Source organism: Mytilus trossulus, unplaced genomic scaffold (assembly GCF_036588685.1).
Source record: "Mytilus trossulus isolate FHL-02 unplaced genomic scaffold, PNRI_Mtr1.1.1.hap1 h1tg000128l__unscaffolded, whole genome shotgun sequence".
NCBI classification, from domain to species: Eukaryota; Metazoa; Mollusca; class Bivalvia; order Mytilida; family Mytilidae; genus Mytilus; species Mytilus trossulus.
In genome coordinates this window covers 648,608-671,034 of record NW_026963301.1, presented here as the reverse complement: position 1 = coordinate 671,034, position 22,427 = coordinate 648,608, and the positions used below count along the sequence as shown (strand labels likewise).

The 22,427-nt window shown below is 30.7% G+C and overlaps 1 protein-coding gene across 1 annotated transcript in view; it reads left to right on the top strand.

Moving 5' to 3' along the window:
* Positions 1 to 22,427, top strand: part of LOC134700276 (collagen alpha-1(I) chain-like) — a 159,033-nt gene that overhangs the window by 83,588 nt on the left and 53,018 nt on the right. The window contains exons 64-71 of the mRNA XM_063561634.1: positions 676 to 693; positions 2,156 to 2,173; positions 3,636 to 3,653; positions 5,113 to 5,130; positions 6,591 to 6,608; positions 8,068 to 8,085; positions 8,443 to 8,478; positions 9,548 to 9,565. Coding sequence (XP_063417704.1) covers positions 676 to 693; positions 2,156 to 2,173; positions 3,636 to 3,653; positions 5,113 to 5,130; positions 6,591 to 6,608; positions 8,068 to 8,085; positions 8,443 to 8,478; positions 9,548 to 9,565 — 162 coding nt within the window. The remainder of the gene's footprint in view (positions 1 to 675; positions 694 to 2,155; positions 2,174 to 3,635; positions 3,654 to 5,112; positions 5,131 to 6,590; positions 6,609 to 8,067; positions 8,086 to 8,442; positions 8,479 to 9,547; positions 9,566 to 22,427) is intronic.

Below are 22,427 nucleotides of genomic sequence, written 5' to 3'. Positions count from 1 at the left end.
ATCAGCCATACATCCTTACAAATACAAATGAATCAAAAGAAGCTAGTTATCTGAAATGTTGAGATTAAAGAAAAATATAATACCTGTCAAAGCACACTAACAACTAAAAGTCATATATTTTTAAAACAGATAACGTTGATGTATTGTACTTATACTAGCATATCTTATCTTACTTTCAGGCGCAGACGGACAAAACGGAGCCAATGGTATGCATTCTTAAAAATACACATATAACTTTCATGTGGTTAAACAAATCACTTGCAATTATATTTTAACTATGTTTTATTACAAACATATTTTAACGTTGCTTACAAATCATCATTTTGATTTCTTCGATAACGTTTTGGACTTATTGTTCAGTTTTCAAGCCACATACAAACTTTTGTAAATTGAAGTCTTATTTTATTTTTGTGGATTTTTAATTTCTTGAGTTTGCCAACTTTTGATTACCAGGTTGAAAAATGTGAATTTCTTTGACCAATAAAATCCGTTGTCCACACCTTCCCACGCAATCTGCAATACCATTCCTACGAATACAAAGGAATAAAAAGAAGAAAGTTATCTGAAATTTTGAGAGAAAAGAACAATATGATACCAGTCAAACCATATTAACAAATAAAAAGATATTTTTTTATATTATTGAACTTATGCTATCCTATTTTCTCTAACTTTTAGGATCAAACGGAGCCGATGGTATGTATCAATTTTCGTGTTTATGCCAACTGCACCCTGTTTGCACAGTATCCGTTATGCTTGCAAATACACATTTAAGTTTAATGAGATTAAACAAAATACTTGCAATTATATGTAAACATTCTAATCATTACAAACCCTTTGAACCATTGCTGACAATTTATCCGTTTAATGCCAAATTTGAATAGCTGTTTACGTATTTGCATATCGCATATAAATGTTTTTAAAGAATATAAAGTAAACGACGAACTTGGTACACATTAAACCACTTTAACTCATACCAATGTCAGGTTTTTGAAAATAAGATTTCTTTGAAAAGTACAATAATGATGACCTTTAAATATCTCTGACTTTCAGGAACACCAGGACCTCAAGGACCCAAAGGAGAAACTGGTATGTATCAACGTGTAAAAAAAATGCATTCTGGTTACAATTTATCGTATTTGCTCACAAGACACAAATAATAAATATCAAAAGAAATACGTTTCATCAAAATTTTAATCAAACTATTCATTTACTTTAAAAAAAAAAAAAAAAAGAATTTAACCATTAAAAGTGATAGTTTGAACAAATCCCCTAATAGCACTGTAGTTTGTCTGTTGAATTTGCAAACAACGCACACTGCGTATTCGTCTGATTTTAAAGGGTACACTCTTTTGATAATAGAAGTCTTATTGTATGTTAGTGGATATTTAATTTCGTGGTTTTACCAACGTTCTTATGCAACCTTTAACAGTGAGTATTCCTTTGAACTATAAAATTGGTTGTTCACGTTTTCCCACAAAATCAGCCATACATCCTTACAAATACAAATGAATCAAAAGAAGCTAGTTATCTGAAATGTTGAGATTAAAGAAAAATATAATACCTGTCAAAGCACACTAACAACTAAAAGTCATATATTTTTAAAACAGATAACGTTGATGTATTGTACTTTATACTAGCATATCTTATCTTACTTTCAGGCGCAGACGGACAAAACGGAGCCAATGGTATGCATTCTTAAAAATACAAATATAACTTTCATGTGGTTAAACAAATCACTTGCAATTATATTTTAACATTCTTTTTATTACAAACATTTTTTAACGTTGCTTACAAATCATCTTTTTGATTTCTTCGATAACGTTTTGGACTTATTGTTCAGTTTTCAAGCCACATACAAACTTTTGTAAATTGAAGTCTTATTTTATTTTTGTGGATTTTTAATTTCTTGAGTTTGCCAACTTTTGATTACCAGGTTGAAAAATGTGAATTTCTTTGACCAATAAAATCCGTTGTCCACACCTTCCCACGCAATCTGCAATACCATTCCTACGAATACAAAGGAATAAAAAGAAGAAAGTTATCTGAAATTTTGAGAGAAAAGAACAATATGATACCAGTCAAACCATATTAACAAATAAAAAGATATTTTTTTATATTATTGAACTTATGCTATCCTATTTTCTCTAACTTTTAGGATCAAACGGAGCCGATGGTATGTATCAATTTTCGTGTTTATGCCAACTGCACCCTGTTTGCACAGTATCCGTTATGCTTGCAAATACACATTTAAGTTTAATGAGATTAAACAAAATACTTGCAATTATATGTAAACATTCTAATCATTACAAACCCTTTGAACCATTGCTGACAATTTATCCGTTTAATGCCAAATTTGAATAGCTGTTTACGTATTTGCATATCGCATATAAATGTTTTTAAAGAATATAAAGTAAACGACGAACTTGGTACACATTAAACCACTTTAACTCATACCAATGTCAGGTTTTTGAAAATAAGATTTCTTTGAAAAGTACAATAATGATGACCTTTAAATATCTCTGACTTTCAGGAACACCAGGACCTCAAGGACCCAAAGGAGAAACTGGTATGTATCAACGTGTAAAAAAAATGCATTCTGGTTACAATTTATCGTATTTGCTCACAAGACACAAATAATAAATATCAAAAGAAATACGTTTCATCAAAATTTTAATCAAACTATTCATTTACTTTAAAAAAAAAAAAAAAAAGAATTTAACCATTAAAAGTGATAGTTTGAACAAATCCCCTAATAGCACTGTAGTTTGTCTGTTGAATTTGCAAACAACGCACACTGCGTATTCGTCTGATTTTAAAGGGTACACTCTTTTGATAATAGAAGTCTTATTGTATGTTAGTGGATATTTAATTTCGTGGTTTTACCAACGTTCTTATGCAACCTTTAACAGTGAGTATTCCTTTGAACTATAAAATTGGTTGTTCACGTTTTCCCACAAAATCAGCCATACATCCTTACAAATACAAATGAATCAAAAGAAGCTAGTTATCTGAAATGTTGAGATTAAAGAAAAATATAATACCTGTCAAAGCACACTAACAACTAAAAGTCATATATTTTTAAAACAGATAACGTTGATGTATTGTACTTTATACTAGCATATCTTATCTTACTTTCAGGCGCAGACGGACAAAACGGAGCCAATGGTATGCATTCTTAAAAATACAAATATAACTTTCATGTGGTTAAACAAATCACTTGCAATTATATTTTAACATTCTTTTTATTACAAACATTTTTTAACGTTGCTTACAAATCATCTTTTTGATTTCTTCGATAACGTTTTGGACTTATTGTTCAGTTTTCAAGCCACATACAAACTTTTGTAAATTGAAGTCTTATTTTATTTTTGTGGATTTTTAATTTCTTGAGTTTGCCAACTTTTGATTACCAGGTTGAAAAATGTGAATTTCTTTGACCAATAAAATCCGTTGTCCACACCTTCCCACGCAATCTGCAATACCATTCCTACGAATACAAAGGAATAAAAAGAAGAAAGTTATCTGAAATTTTGAGAGAAAAGAACAATATGATACCAGTCAAACCATATTAACAAATAAAAAGATATTTTTTTATATTATTGAACTTATGCTATCCTATTTTCTCTAACTTTTAGGATCAAACGGAGCCGATGGTATGTATCAATTTTCGTGTTTATGCCAACTGCACCCTGTTTGCACAGTATCCGTTATGCTTGCAAATACACATTTAAGTTTAATGAGATTAAACAAAATACTTGCAATTATATGTAAACATTCTAATCATTACAAACCCTTTGAACCATTGCTGACAATTTATCCGTTTAATGCCAAATTTGAATAGCTGTTTACGTATTTGCATATCGCATATAAATGTTTTTAAAGAATATAAAGTAAACGACGAACTTGGTACACATTAAACCACTTTAACTCATACCAATGTCAGGTTTTTGAAAATAAGATTTCTTTGAAAAGTACAATAATGATGACCTTTAAATATCTCTGACTTTCAGGAACACCAGGACCTCAAGGACCCAAAGGAGAAACTGGTATGTATCAACGTGTAAAAAAATGCATTCTGGTTACAATTTATCGTATTTGCTCACAAGACACAAATAATAAATATCAAAAGAAATACGTTTAATCAAAATTTTAATCAAACTATTCATTTAATTTAAAAAAAAAAAAAAAAGAATTTAACCATTAAAAGTGATAGTTTGAACAAATCCCCTAATAGCACTGTAGTTTGTCTGTTGAATTTGCAAACAACGCACACTGCGTATTCGTCTGATTTTAAAGGGTACACTCTTTTGATAATAGAAGTCTTATTGTATGTTAGTGGATATTTAATTTCGTGGTTTTACCAACGTTCTTATGCAACCTTTAACAGTGAGTATTCCTTTGAACTATAAAATTGGTTGTTCACGTTTTCCCACAAAATCAGCCATACATCCTTACAAATACAAATGAATCAAAAGAAGCTAGTTATCTGAAATGTTGAGATTAAAGAAAAATATAATACCTGTCAAAGCACACTAACAACTAAAAGTCATATATTTTTAAAACAGATAACGTTGATGTATTATACTTTATACTAGCATATCTTATCTTACTTTCAGGCGCAGACGGACAAAACGGAGCCAATGGTATGCATTCTTAAAAATACACATATAACTTTCATGTGGTTAAACAAATCACTTGCAATTATATTTTAACTATGTTTTATTACAAACATATTTTAACGTTGCTTACAAATCATCATTTTGATTTCTTCGATAACGTTTTGGACTTATTGTTCAGTTTTCAAGCCACATACAAACTTTTGTAAATTGAAGTCTTATTTTATTTTTGTGGATTTTTAATTTCTTGAGTTTGCCAACTTTTGATTACCAGGTTGAAAAATGTGAATTTCTTTGACCAATAAAATCCGTTGTCCACACCTTCCCACGCAATCTGCAATACCATTCCTACGAATACAAAGGAATAAAAAGAAGAAAGTTATCTGAAATTTTGAGAGAAAAGAACAATATGATACCAGTCAAACCATATTAACAAATAAAAAGATATTTTTTTATATTATTGAACTTATGCTATCCTATTTTCTCTAACTTTTAGGATCAAACGGAGCCGATGGTATGTATCAATTTTCGTGTTTATGCCAACTGCACCCTGTTTGCACAGTATCCGTTATGCTTGCAAATACACATTTAAGTTAAATGAGATTAAACAAAATACTTGCAATTATATGTAAACATTCTAATCATTACAAACCCTTTGAACCATTGCTGACAATTTATCCGTTTAATGCCAAATTTGAATAGCTGTTTACGTATTTGCATATCGCATATAAATGTTTTTAAAGAATATAAAGTAAACGACGAACTTGGTACACATTAAACCACTTTAACTCATACCAATGTCAGGTTTTTGAAAATAAGATTTCTTTGAAAAGTACAATAATGATGACCTTTAAATATCTCTGACTTTCAGGAACACCAGGACCTCAAGGACCCAAAGGAGAAACTGGTATGTATCAACGTGTAAAAAAAATGCATTCTGGTTACAATTTATCGTATTTGCTCACAAGACACAAATAATAAATATCAAAAGAAATACGTTTCATCAAAATTTTAATCAAACTATTCATTTACTTTAAAAAAAAAAAAAAACAATTTAACCATTAAAAGTGATAGTTTGAACAAATCCCCTAATAGCACTGTAGTTTGTCTGTTGAATTTGCAAACAACGCACACTGCGTATTCGTCTGATTTTAAAGGGTACACTCTTTTGATAATAGAAGTCTTATTGTATGTTAGTGGATATTTAATTTCGTGGTTTTACCAACGTTCTTATGCAACCTTTAACAGTGAGTATTCCTTTGAACTATAAAATTGGTTGTTCACGTTTTCCCACAAAATCAGCCATACATCCTTACAAATACAAATGAATCAAAAGAAGCTAGTTATCTGAAATGTTGAGATTAAAGAAAAATATAATACCTGTCAAAGCACACTAACAACTAAAAGTCATATATTTTTAAAACAGATAACGTTGATGTATTGTACTTTATACTAGCATATCTTATCTTACTTTCAGGCGCAGACGGACAAAACGGAGCCAATGGTATGCATTCTTAAAAATACACATATAACTTTCATGTGGTTAAACAAATCACTTGCAATTATATTTTAACATTCTTTTCATTACAAACATTTTTTAACGTTGCTTACAAATCATCTTTTTGATTTCTTCGATAACGTTTTGGACTTATTGTTCAGTTTTCAAGCCACATACAAACTTTTGTAAATTGAAGTCTTATTTTATTTTTGTGGATTTTTAATTTCTTGAGTTTGCCAACTTTTGATTACCAGGTTGAAAAATGTGAATTTCTTTGACCAATAAAATCCGTTGTCCACACCTTCCCACGCAATCTGCAATACCATTCCTACGAATACAAAGGAATAAAAAGAAGAAAGTTATCTGAAATTTTGAGAGAAAAGAACAATATGATACCAGTCAAACCATATTAACAAATAAAAAGATATTTTTTTATATTATTGAACTTATGCTATCCTATTTTCTCTAACTTTTAGGATCAAACGGAGCCGATGGTATGTATCAATTTTCGTGTTTATGCCAACTGCACCCTGTTTGCACAGTATCCGTTATGCTTGCAAATACACATTTAAGTTTAATGAGATTAAACAAAATACTTGCAATTATATGTAAACATTCTAATCATTACAAACCCTTTGAACCATTGCTGACAATTTATCCGTTTAATGCCAAATTTGAATAGCTGTTTACGTATTTGCATATCGCATATAAATGTTTTTAAAGAAATATAAAGTAAACGACGAACTTGGTACACATTAAACCACTTTAACTCATACCAATGTCAGGTTTTTGAAAATAAGATTTCTTTGAAAAGTACAATAATGATGACCTTTAAATATCTCTGACTTTCAGGAACACCAGGACCTCAAGGACCCAAAGGAGAAACTGGTATGTATCAACGTGTAAAAAAAATGCATTCTGGTTACATTTTATCGTATTTGCTCACAAGACACAAATAATAAATATCAAAAGAAATACGTTTCATCAAAATTTTAATCAAACTATTCATTTACTTTAAAAAAAAAAAAAAAAGAATTTAACCATTAAAAGTGATAGTTTGAACAAATCCCCTAATAGCACTGTAGTTTGTCTGTTGAATTTGCAAACAACGCACACTGCGTATTCGTCTGATTTTAAAGGGTACACTCTTTTGATAATAGAAGTCTTATTGTATGTTAGTGGATATTTAATTTCGTGGTTTTACCAACGTTCTTATGCAACCTTTACAAGTGAGTATTCCTTTGAACTATAAAATTGGTTGTTCACGTTTTCCCACAAAATCAGCCATAATCCTTACAAATACAAATGAATCAAAAGAAGCTAGTTATCTGAAATGTTGAGATTAAAGAAAAATATAATACCTGTCAAAGCACACTAACAACTAAAAGTCATATATTTTTAAAACAGATAACGTTGATGTATTGTACTTATACTAGCATATCTTATCTTACTTTCAGGCGCAGACGGACAAAACGGAGCCAATGGTATGCATTCTTAAAAATACACATATAACTTTCATGTGGTTAAACAAATCACTTGCAATTATATTTTAACTATGTTTTATTACAAACATATTTTAACGTTGCTTACAAATCATCATTTTGATTTCTTCGATAACGTTTTGGACTTATTGTTCAGTTTTCAAGCCACATACAAAATTTTGTAAATTGAAGTCTTATTTTATTTTTGTGGATTTTTAATTTCTTGAGTTTGCCAACTTTTGATTACCAGGTTGAAAAATGTGAATTTCTTTGACCAATAAAATCCGTTGTCCACACCTTCCCACGCAATCTGCAATACCATTCCTACGAATACAAAGGAATAAAAAGAAGAAAGTTATCTGAAATTTTGAGAGAAAAGAACAATATGATACCAGTCAAACCATATTAACAAATAAAAAGATATTTTTTTATATTATTGAACTTATGCTATCCTATTTTCTCTAACTTTTAGGATCAAACGGAGCCGATGGTATGTATCAATTTTCGTGTTTATGCCAACTGCACCCTGTTTGCACAGTATCCGTTATGCTTGCAAATACACATTTAAGTTTAATGAGATTAAACAAAATACTTGCAATTATATGTAAACATTCTAATCATTACAAACCCTTTGAACCATTGCTGACAATTTATCCGTTTAATGCCAAATTTGAATAGCTGTTTACGTATTTGCATATCGCATATAAATGTTTTTAAAGAATATAAAGTAAACGACGAACTTGGTACACATTAAACCACTTTAACTCATACCAATGTCAGGTTCTTGAAAATAAAATTTCTTTAAAAAGTACAATAATGATGACCTTTAAATATCTCTGACTTTCAGGAACACCAGGACCTCAAGGACCCAAAGGAGAAACTGGTATGTATCAACGTGTAAACAAAATCCATTCTGGTTACAATTTATCGTATTTGCTCACAAGACACAAATAATAAATATCAAAAGAAATACGTTTCATCAAAATTTTAATCAAACTATTCATTTACTTTAAAAAAAAAAAAAAAAAAGAATTTAACCATTAAAAGTGATAGTTTGAACAAATCCCCTAATAGCACTGTAGTTTGTCTGTTGAATTTGCAAACAACGCACACTGCGTATTCGTCTGATTTTAAAGGGTACACTCTTTTGATAATAGAAGTCTTATTGTATGTTAGTGGATATTTAATTTCGTGGTTTTACCAACGTTCTTATGCAACCTTTAACAGTGAGTATTCCTTTGAACTATAAAATTGGTTGTTCACGTTTTCCCACAAAATCAGCCATACATCCTTACAAATACAAATGAATCAAAAGAAGCTAGTTATCTGAAATGTTGAGATTAAAGAAAAATATAATACCTGTCAAAGCACACTAACAACTAAAAGTCATATATTTTTAAAACAGATAACGTTGATGTATTGTACTTTATACTAGCATATCTTATCTTACTTTCAGGCGCAGACGGACAAAACGGAGCCAATGGTATGCATTCTTAAAAATACACATATAACTTTCATGTGGTTAAACAAATCACTTGCAATTATATTTTAACTATGTTTTATTACAAACATATTTCAACGTTGCTTACAAATCATCATTTTGATTTCTTCGATAACGTTTTGGACTTATTGTTCAGTTTTCAAGCCACATACAAACTTTTGTAAATTGAAGTCTTATTTTATTTTTGTGGATTTTTAATTTCTTGAGTTTGCCAACTTTTGATTACCAGGTTGAAAAATGTGAATTTCTTTGACCAATAAAATCCGTTGTCCACACCTTCCCACGCAATCTGCAATACCATTCCTACGAATACAAAGGAATAAAAAGAAGAAAGTTATCTGAAATTTTGAGAGAAAAGAACAATATGATACCAGTCAAACCATATTAACAAATAAAAAGATATTTTTTTATATTATTGAACTTATGCTATCCTATTTTCTCTAACTTTTAGGATCAAACGGAGCCGATGGTATGTATCAATTTTCGTGTTTATGCCAACTGCACCCTGTTTGCACAGTATCCGTTATGCTTGCAAATACACATTTAAGTTTAATGAGATTAAACAAAATACTTGCAATTATATGTAAACATTCTAATCATTACAAACCCTTTGAACCATTGCTGACAATTTATCCGTTTAATGCCAAATTTGAATAGCTGTTTACGTATTTGCATATCGCATATAAATGTTTTTAAAGAATATAAAGTACACGACGAACTTGGTACACATTAAACCACTTTAACTCATACCAATGTCAGGTTTTTGAAAATAAGATTTCTTTGAAAAGTACAATAATGATGACCTTTAAATATCTCTGACTTTCAGGAACACCAGGACCTCAAGGACCCAAAGGAGAAACTGGTATGTATCAACGTGTAAAAAAAATCCATTCTGGTTACAATTTATCGTATTTGCTCACAAGACACAAATAATAAATATCAAAAGAAATACGTTTCATCAAAATTTTAATCAAACTATTCATTTCACTAGTAGCACGATTTCAGTCTGAAACGGTCATTTTGGTCTGATCACATCTTGATTGACTGGATTTACCGCTAGAGGAAATCGTCGAGACATTTTAGACCGTTAAGACTGCGTTACGATCGATAGCCGCATCAGGTAAATCAGTTCGTTAAGGCATGTCCAGACGGAAAAGACTGAATCGTCTAGCGGGCTGTTTAGACCCGTTAAGACAGTGTCAGACCAAAACAGACCATGGATACAAAATTACGTTCAAAATTTTCAGACCCTGTTTAGATCCGTTCAGTATATCGGTTTGATACCACGAGTTGCGCCCCTTCTACTCGATAATGCATTTTAGATTAATATACATGTATTTTAATATAATTATAATTTGAAGTATATTTTGGTTAATTAAAAGATAAATAAGGATTAAATCTTCTGTTGATTCTTTATTTCTTTTCTTGTTTTGTTGAGGAACTACTAAATTATTCGTCTATATAATTGTTTATTTTTTAATAAATGTTAGTTTATATGAATATATATATTGATAATTAAATGCAAGGACGTATGTTTATTGTATACACACCAAAATATATGCCATCAATTTAACCTTAAAATGTGAACACCGGTGAAAATGTGTTTCGTATTTGAAGATTAAAAAGTAACGGAAAATCCTAAACGTTACCTTAAAAAGTTAAGGAAATGTGGTATGATTGCCAATGAGACAATCCACAGAAATGCAACGGAGGCAAATTAACACATGCATATTTTTGTTTTATGTATTACAGTTGCTTTAATTCGTTATCTGTTGATATATGTCATAGTTTACCGTGGAAGCTGTTGCTTTTTTATGTTTTTTTCGTGCGAGTTACTCTATTAAACTTGGAAAAAAATATTCTCGACATCCGGAAATTCAAAAAAAAGACTTCCCGGATCCCGAAAGCTGATCATGATACTGCATTCAGTCTCTGTCGGGACCGTGTTAAAGTATCACCGTATAAAAATGTTCATTCAAACAATGTTGTATCCTTATAAAATTTATTTTCTAATTCATATAATATGTATATAGTTCTTAGTATATATTTATGGCGTTAATTTAAAAAAAAATCTGTGTTAGTTAAAATTGTCGAGTTCAATGGCACGTGCTAGTAATCAACCGGGTCAACAGGTAACAAAATCAATGATCCATAACGTAAGAAAGAACATGCCTATTATATTTTACAATTACTCTCATCATCATTCTTAATAAAAAGGTGCCGTAGGGCTAAACGTTAATAAAGAACTAATGAATTTGTGTATACACGTATTTAAATAGTGATGTCTGACCGTCAGTTTTTAATATACATGTCTTTGTTTTTCTTATATTGAACAAAATAACGAATTTGAATCTATTATACGTTAAAGGTTCTTACAATGTACAGGGAAGTCTATTTTAAGTCCTTGCAATGTCATATGTCTAAACACTAAAAGACCATGCAAAATATTTGAGCGCCGTAGGGAAAATCATTAAAAAACATGTACTGTTCGGAAGTTTGTTTACTATTCAAAAGAAACTTTTCGCTTCTCTACTTGTATAGTTTAGAGATTATTCCTTTAAATTATGTCAGTTACTTAGTATATAAAGTAGTGTGTATCATTGTATTCTATTTATTTGGCTAATTGTATAATTATAATATACATTTTGTATTTCACAACTATATATACTATAAGTTGTAGTGTGATTGATTGTTGGTTGTTGTTTAAAGTCCAGTGACAAATACTTCATGCATATTCAGGACCAGCTGTAAGTTTATGACTCACTGGTGTAGTTTTCACGTGTTAACATGGATAAAAGAATAATTATTTTTTAAAATATCGAAACATTAGGGAGGAAAGGCGCATGGATTCCCCGCACTTATCAGTTCTTTTCTCTGTTTTGTGTTAAAAAAAATAATGGTTTCTTTTCGATTTTTTTTTATATATGTTTTTATAATTTACGATAACTGTGGTGTATACCTGCTGTCAGACGAAAGAAACATATGTGCCCTCTAAAAAAAATTATGGATTTTTTGCTTTCGCATTGACGTTTAACACACAACTTTAATTACTTACTGTGATATGTATGTAGAAATTCTGGAGTACTGGAAAATGAAGGATGCAAATCCAACTGACCAAGCTTTGAATTAAAATGGTCATTAAATAACCACACAAATAAAAGAAAAAAGAACAAGTGTAAGTGTTGGAATGACATATACAATATATCACCAGGTGCATTGTCAGAGAATTATAAATTTTGATTTTACTTTGGTAACTAGACACAATTGAAGAGAGGCAGCCCAATCTTTTCTTCTTTGTGTTACGAGTACACATAAACTGATCTTAGTTATTTCGTGAAGCATTTCCTTTAAATGATAAAATCGCGCGTGATTATCTAACAAATACTCACAGTGCAGTGTACTGCAATCAGGCGCGGATCCAGCCAATTTAAAAAAGGGGGTCCCAACCCAGAGTAGAAGGGGGGGTCCAAGTATATGCTCTATTCAAATGCATTGATCGGCCAAAAAAAGGGGGTCCAACCCCCGGAACCCCCCTGGATCCACCGAGACAAATTATATCAAATTATAGAGCAGTCTGACGGCTCCAACTCAAAATTTGAACCATTCTATGTTGGGGTTGGGGTTACCATTTAGTTCGAAAGCTCAAAGTATACAAGCTGTTTCACCCTTTTTATTGTGATGATTGAGAATTTTCATTAAAGGGAAACTTCGCAAAAAAATCAAAAATTGATATTATGTTCATTCTGTATAAAAATGCTCAAATGCATGAATATCAAAGTTTAATTCTGCTAGATAAGAGATCACCATCGATTTTGAATTTAGAGTATCAATTCTCTCCTGTCGGCCATTTTGTTACCTTCTCCGCTTTGCACACAAGATATGTCTAAGGAACAAAACTACAGTAACCCGATGTAGTGGTAATTGCGTGTCGATATCTTGTCAATCGTACGGTTGTTTTATCCGACTAGTTAACTATACAAACTATGTTGATACGGAAAATTTTCTTATCTTTTTTTTTAATAACCATGATCTGTTATTTTTAACAATAATGATAATATTGGAATAAGTTAAATAGTAAAAATTTCAAATCATAAATAATTGTTCCGTGAAACTTGAATTGTTTTCGGAAATCTCATTAGTTCATAATTCTTTTATGTAATAAACTTTATTCAAATAAATTAGGATCTTCGTTCCACTGATCACCTGCATGGCTAAATGTATTACTCCCAAAGGTATTGCAGGGGGTGTGACACGTCCAGGTATTCAGGCGATTTCCTGTCGAGCTTGCAAATTCATGCATCGTTTCACGTCTTAGGGTATTGGTCAGTGTAAACGGCCTGTAACTTATAACTTTCCATTTTGAACTATTAGGTGTATAACGGAAAAAAAGTCACAAGAAAAAAAGTCACAATATCCCTAGGAAATAAAGTCACAGGAAAAAAAGTCACAAGAAAAAAAGTCGCAGGAAAAAAAGTCACAATTTGTTTAAGTAAACTTATTTGTCAGAAATATGTTGGAATGCATGTGAAAAAGTCACTATGTTCATGTATGCAATAAATAATTAAACTGTAGTTTTCGAATGCATTGAAAAAGTCATAATATATTTGTATCGGATTAATTTTTTAAAACTATAAAGGAATTATATACGTGATATATATACTAATAAAAGTGTATCTGAATAAATCATTTTCTTTTTTTCAAAATTGACTTTCTTAACTAACAGGGAAAACTGATTGTGTCCTTTTATTTAATATTGAGCATAAGTTGTATTTCATTGATATGGCTTCCTACGAAGACAAGAAATAAAAGGTCTACAAAGGGGGGAGGTGCCACAAGAAGCCACACATCAATATCAACAGTCCCTAGATATATATGTATAAAATGCTAAGCTATTATTAATGGCACTGAGTTGTTTGTTTAACACTAAATTACAGAATACTTATCTTTATAAAAATCCCAAAAACATGTGGTCAAGTTATATACTGAACTTCTAACTTTTATTAAAATTAGGGGAAATTGTTGCTGTTAAACTCACATCTCTAAGAGATATAAAACAAAAATAATTACAACAAATCCTTGAAAACATGTATCAATCTAGTACACCAGCATGAACATGTTCCATTTAAATGATTTGCAATTTATATCTAAATTTCCAAAGCTAGTCGTATAAAATGAATTAACAAATGTGTATTTCCAAACAAATATCTATTGGGAATGTTTCGCTAATATATCCATATATATGTGCGGCCTTATGACCATTTCCATAAGAAAAAAAATACAAATTGGGAATGTTTCTCCTGTTAATACATGTATGTGCAGACCCTATGACTATTTCATGCAAAAAATATATATTGTGACTTTTTTTCCTATGACTTTTTTCCTGTGACCTTTTTTTCCGTGACTTTTTTTCCGTGACTTTTTTTCCTGTGACTTTTTTTCCTACATTCGTATAATATGCATCTCGATCTTGTGTGTCCGAAAGTGATATTATATATACTAGTCATTACTAAACTCATACGCTTGTTTATGAATAACATTTCTGATGTAAAGAAAATTATTTATAAAAATATAGATAATACCTAAAAATAAACAACAGATTTGATGAAATAAAAATCTATATACATATTTTTTGTCAATGGTGAAGGACAGATCAGACTATACCAGAAATTTTGATAAAAAAAATGTACGCACTTGTCGACCATTCGTATATACGCCAGGATAAAAAGTTACGGAACTATAGCGCAAATTCAAATATATACATGTATACATTGTACATAAGAAAGAAACATACATTTTGTGTGAATTGGGGTAAAAGTTTTGTTACATGTAGTAGACTAGTCCATGTATGCCAACAGTATGTAATCATCAAATGTCGAAAGACTATTGTATACCAAAAGAAGAAGAAGAGATTTAAATACAGGTCGATATAAAACTTTCTTTGGCTCATTTATTGACATTTATATATCATTAGATTGTTCTCGAATAAAGGAAGAAATTCGTCATCATCACAATTGTTCCGACATACATGTTATATGTACGCAACTGGACGTACACTAATAATCCCTAAGGGATGTGAATATTTTCCAGGAAAACTATAGAGTATCAAACTTTCAAATCAATTTCGGGATTTATTTTCTTTCTTGATATTCAATGACAGCAATTTAAAGAACAAACTGCTTGTCCGCTTTATGGGTATTCTTGCCAGTTGAAACAGACTTATAACATTAAACAATAGGGAAAGATGACATTAAATTCGTTCTGTTTTTTTTATACATTGTTGGTCAAATAGCTAAAGTATTATATATAGTTGGGCCCGATATAGTTACGTTGTGAGACTATTCTGTTAAAGACATTCCCGATTATGTATAAATTTTGTTGATGGTTTTCACACTTGAAAAGCATATATGTTCGTAAATTTCGACGGGGGGATTTAGGGGGCAGGGGGTTGCCCCCTTTTTGGGAAAACATTTGGTTACTTTTTTAGAATCACTGGAGCGGGCCCCCTCTAAGCCAGCTATTGGGCCCTACTTATGAATATTTCTAAATCCGCGAGTGGATACTCAGTACCACAGAGGTCAAACAATGCACATTTGGGTAATTGTACACGATATGCATGCTACAATTCATGTTTGATGATCTTAGACCCTTTGGACCTCTATGTGGGCTATTTCGGTAACTTGGCAAAAGATCCCTAAACTGGATACACGGTTAGATTCAGCATGTCAGAGAACCCCAAATATCCATAAGGACTTTTGTCTATAAATTTGAAGACCACAAACTTGAAAAAGGGATCAAAAATATGAAAATGCATGCATGGGATACATTTGTTATTGAAGGCATGACTGTAACAATATGATGAAGATAAATAAATATCTTATTCTGGGGTATCATTGGGGGGGGGTCTGATACCTGATCCCGCTTACTGCTTTGTCAGATTCCCGTATCCCGCTTATACTATCCAGTCCTGATTTTTTGAAATTTTCCGTGTCCTGCTATACTTTATTTCTCGTTTTCACGACACAATCATTTAACTTTCACGTGTCACGCTTACAAAAACAATCGGCAATTCAGCGTCACGCTTATACCCCAACGCGACTCACTATTCTACTCTTTTCTGACTCATATTAAGCCCATTATAAATATATAAAAAAAGTGTGTTTTTATCCCTTTTTGTCCCGTTTCGTTTCGGTTTGAGCCATAGATAGATAAGATGTCGTATGTGACAATGAGACAACTCTCCATCCGAGTCACAATTTATAATAGTATATAATAAAAATAAGTCAAAATACGGTCTTCAACATGGAGTCTTGGCTGACACCGAACAGCAAGTTATAAAGGGCCCCAGTGTAAAACCTTTTAAACGGGAAAACCAACGATTCAATCTATATCAAGATGTACGTAATTAGTGGTGAAGTGTCATGGAAATGGATAAAAAAAAATACAAGGATATGGAAATGGATAAAAAAAACAAGGATAAAGATCCCTATACGATTTATAAGAAATTAAATGGAATACATTTGGAATAAATGAAATTTCTATTGAATTTATTTAGAGTGTTTTAAACCCAAACTTTCCTCCATATGTTAAATTTTATTAAATCCGTCTCTTACTTTATCTATTGTTTGAGCAAGTCGGCTAAATTAAGGCTTTACAGCTAGTTTCCTAATGCATGTAAAGCAAAACTTTGGTTTACTTGCTTGCTTTGTTTGTATAATTGTTTATACAAATTTTGTTAATAAGATTGACATCTTTAAACAATATGTATCGGCATAGTTTAACCTGTATTTATATAATTATTATATTTGAATTAAATTTGGTGTTATCATAATGATTGTACAAAAAAAAAAAAACCAAAGCAAGCACGCTAACTAAAGTCTTGCTTTACATCATTTCATCATTCAATTTATAAGTGCACTTGAATTGTTTAGGTTTTATGTGGTTTGCAATTGAAGGATGGAAGAGTTATCATTGATATGTTCTTAATTATAAATTTATAGTTAACAAAATTTTGTATTTTTGAAACACTAAGGCTTTTTATCTCAGGAATAGATAACCTTACGGAGGATGAAATTGGGAAAACTTTTAGGTATGTTGGTCCTCAATTCTCTTCAACTTCGTACTTTATTTTGCCTTTTTTTATTTTTTTATTCGAGCGCACTAGTCTAATGAGCCTTTTTTTTTAAAGACGAAACGCAAGTCTTCCGTAAATATTAAATTGCAATCCTGGTTAACATAACCATAGTGTCATTAGAGAGAAAATTCTTCGATTAAAACACACTCGGGAATAGCAAGAAAGTTCACAAAAAGAGTATTGGGAACTTTACTGATTTTTTTTATCATATATATTTCTGATAGTTTTTCCGACCTATTAACATATTTTCAAACTTGAAAGGAGACCTCTTTCAGCGGAACCGGCCTGGAACATGTACATATGACAATTTTAAGTAATAGCTATATAAATATAAAAGAGAAGATGTGGTATGATTGCGAATGAGACAACTGTCCACAAGAGACCAAAATGACACAGACATTTACAACTATATGTCACCGTACGGCCGTCAACATTGAGCAAAGCCCATACCGCATAGTCAGCTATAAAATGCATGTCAAAGATACTAGTATTAGAATTATTAGAATCAAAGGTTAAAGTACTTACAAAATATGTCATCTTGTAGAATGTGATTTCACAAATATATTATTTTCAAATTCGCAGTCCAAGTCAACGTTAAATCGGTTACACACATTTTTCATGTTATAAATCCATTCCAACAATATCATTTTAAACACACACTAGCTTGCCTTTTCATTAATTTGAATAATACAAATTCAGCTAAATTTTGTTTATTCCCATCAACAGAGATTTCTCACACTCATCCCAGACGTTAATAATACTCATGCACTTCAATTTTGATATTAAACAATTTATTGATACGGATGACTACGCTTTAAAAGTACGGTTACATCAGGGTGTAAAAAATGTGAATTTGTTATTAATTGAATTCAAAGATAGATTAAACGGTAGCTTTAATAGTGAAATGAACTATTTTTTTAAAGACTCGCATAAATGTTTGTTGCATAGATGTATTTGACCCCAACAATTTTATTTAGATCATGCTGTATTAAAATTATATTTATAGAATCATTTATTTGAAAATACCGCATACATCTGCTCACCGTTTGAATATAGAAACTTGTCGATTTTATAATATTGAGAGATATCAAAAATTTTGTAATATTTGTGATAAACAAGTATTTGGAGATGAATATCATTTTATTTTAGTATGTGAAAAGTATAATGAGTTTTCGAAAGAAATTTATCAAACCATATTGTTGAAGAAAACCGTCGAATCTTAGACTTTTTAGACGATCAATGCATTTGAATAGGGACATATAGTTCGTCCCTTTTTTGATGCTCGGTTGTGACCCCCTTTTAAAGTGGCTGGGTGCTCACCAGTATCTGTTCATATATGTAAAGCAACTTAACAATTAAAGGGAAATTTTTATTTTTGACTGTGAAGGCACAAAATTAAATTCATTTGAAAATGTGTTATATTTGATTATACTGTGCTGTACTGTTATATAAATGGGTATACTTATTTATATGATTATTTGACTAATATAAATATATTTCACTGATGTAATTGAATATTTGTAATAATTATTTTCTGTAAGTTGTATTGCTTACGAATAAAAGATTATATTATTAATAAAATAAATATTATGACTTTCCTTTTTTCATTGGATGACCATGCAGTGGTGTTGCAACGCCAAAGAACTGATAATAGAAAGCTATTTTAATTTGATACATAGGACAATGAATCTTAACAAAAGGTTCTATAAATTCAATTGTGAAAAAAAAACACAATACCGTGCATTAACTCAACAACCGTTCATCGACAAATATTACTTGATATTCATTGAAATGATAACAAGATAACAGTTATTATAAAAGCAGGGCAGCCTTAAATTCTAATATTTTTGTCAAAAAAGATTCAAAGTTTTACCGATGCAACGATATTTTTATATATTTTGAGTTGAAATGGCCTAGCGATAGTCTGATCACTTCGAATCATGCGGCAACACGTTTAACCTGAGCATTCGTAAAGTTTTTAAACTAAAATAAGATCTATATTAGCTATCGAAACATATGTTATATGTAAGCTATCTATTATAAATCTATGAGGAGTTTCATGAAAAATGGGGGGGGGGGGGGGGGGGGTTGAAGTCTAACTTTAAATATATATAAAAAAAAAAAGATCGAGATGTGGTACGATTGCCAAAGAGACAACTCTCTAAAAGCACGAAAAGAGATTAACTTTACTGAAACAGAAATTAAAACATCTATAGTCACGTACGGCCTTCAACAATTTGAAAAATTCATACGTTAAATTCCCTTTTATATTCAGTATAATTCCATAAAGTTATTATAGAAGTTATATTATGATAAAAAAGGCTGTAAAAATTGATTGAGAGTTGACGAATATCATTATATCATGACATGTAAAGCGTTGGATGTAGCTATAGATAGACAGACATTTTATACTGGATAATTGCTGCAAATTTTATATCAAACGAATCGCTTTCACGTTCTATACTATTCTGTACTATATACATACTTAATCATGTTTTTTAATGTTCAATCTCTGAATTGAGACAGCACTATCGGTCATCTTATATAAAAAAAAATCTATAATACTCTTAAATAAGCAGCGTGTAATGAATAAATTCACCCATCCCGTCCCGTGTGCAAATAGGATGAATATGAAGGATCCTGAGTGCACATTGTATGTCCTGAGTGCACTAAGGATGTCATTACCGGTGTTTAGACGTACCCCAAATAAAAAATTTGGATTTTTGTTCAAAATTAGCGCACATGCAATGCACCACCTCTTCGGAGTCCTCCAAAAAGGTAAAATTCCCCTGTATTAGTATTTCTGGTGTATGAAATTCATTATGTATATTATCCGTTCCATCTACAATATACGCGGAAGTGACACGGCCGGGTATTGTAAAGCTGTTGAGGGACTTTAAATGTCAAATTCATATCCCTGGGCGAAGAAATTACCGGTTTGTGAAAACTTATATTAGTGTGTTACCTTGGTTCTGGTCTTTCACGCTGTCAGAATGAAACGTTGAGCAACTTTTGTGGGTTATAAATGAAAAAAGAGAAGACCGTAAAAAAAATTAAAAAATTAAAAAATGAGCTTTACAAACGTGTCTCCAACGATAAAAACAATGTAGATTATTTAGATCATTCGAACTTGTGTAAATAATGGATATTAAGTTGTTAAGACTATTTCATATAATTGTTTTTATTTATTGTATTTACAAATTTTATACAAACTTATGACGATTGATCATTCAGACCGTGACCTCTTGCATAGACACCTGTTTCTTGTTGAAGACTAAACATGCGCTCTTGATTCATCTATGTTTTTTGTCGTTTGGTTGCTGTCAAATTGAAATATATCCCACATCTCCTGTAGTATGTGTTCCGTTTGATTACTTTAAAATCAGTTTATAAGTATTTTTATTGAAAGGGTTATTTGCATGAGTATAGACCAATTCAATACTAATATATACTTATATATATATATGATATTATGAACCTCATTAATTTCGATCTAAACAAGATAATTATAAAGAGATCGATATTTTAAACAGTCTTAATAAATTCCAACGATCACAAATCTAATCTAAATTCGATTTCAATTATTTCGTGATTCTAAAATACGGTTTTTTTTGCGAATTCCGTACACTTTCCTTTTAATTTGTAGCATTATTAAAATCGTAATTTTTGTATCCTTGCTATCCTTGCTAAATCTTTTGCTGCATATCACAGCTTGTGAATAAGTCTAAATGTCCGTACAGTGTATAGTAAGATCTCTTTTCCACACATGGACATTTCATAAGTATAGAAAGTTCGCTTCAGTGTTCCATCATGGTCTTAGTGCAGTTTCGAGACCTTAGTGCACCACGGCGGCCAAGGTTGTTTTTAGACGCACCGTAAAGTCCCTGTCACACCATTGCAACAACGTCCTTTTATGATATTTTTTTTAAATTGCTAGGACCATGATACTAACAGAGACATATAATACAATTGTATTATATGTCTCTGATACTAATAGTAAAATATTTCACTTTTAAAATAGTAATTGTTATGAATGATAATAGTTTATACATGTATGTATGCTGTCCCAGTTTTTAAATAGTTATTTGGTATAATATGGTGTCACGTAAGTCATTTTTGGACAGGATATTGTTTGTTTCATAGTATATGTATATTCTGCACGAATATTTTTGATCGCTACCATTACATGTATAAAAAACTAAACTATGTGGACCTTATGAGATCGCACACAAGACAGCTGATTGGATAAGTGTTATGAATTGTTACGCCTACATAAAACTGATATCCAATCGAATGCCAGCAGACACCTGTCAGTAAAAACAAATTGCAAGCGTTGATGGTTAGAGATTTATTTGTGTATTCGATATATTTGAAAAATAAGTTAGATAGACACTATTCGTTTTCCCTTTTTTTCAGCTGGATTTCAATAACTGTTTTTACACTTTTTTTATGTAACAGAAAGGTAGTTGAATAAAAGCGCACCACATGTAATGGAGATTTACAAGCATTTAATATAGCGACTTGTTTTCGGAACGTCATATTTTCAATAATTCACAGACTTTTGCAATAATATTTAACCTTTATTTTTTAACGAACGCCTCTAAATCTGGTATGTAAGAAAGTTATAAATGTTTTTTTGGATTATAGACACAATAAAAAAAATATGGAAATCAAACGCACAAGTCTGACAAAAATTAACGGACAATGCTATGACAATAAACAGAAAACGACAAAAGACATACATAGTACTGTTATAGTTTTTCCCTGTCTTAAGTTTACAATAACTTAAATGAAATTTATATAGAAAACATGAAAAGTTAAATGATAATGCATATTATTTACAATATTAAAGAAAAGTAACATCAACAATTTAATAAATTAAACATATTTAGATAAACATATTTAGATTACGTTTTCAAGTGTTAATCCCGACATCCGTACTTTTTAAGGGTATACAAATTATCTGTAACGTCAAGTTGACACATTTTCCCCCACGGCACCAGTCTGTAATTGCATAAATATTTATTTACAATCACTTGTAAACCATTAAATATAAAGTTTTTGATGTGTATATTCAATGAATAATTATTAAATATAATTTCGGCAATTTGTTGATTTTAAACTCAATTCACCACGGTTTGCGTAGCAGTATGACTTTGAACCACTTATGTTTTTTTTTAATATAGAAAATGTTAAATAA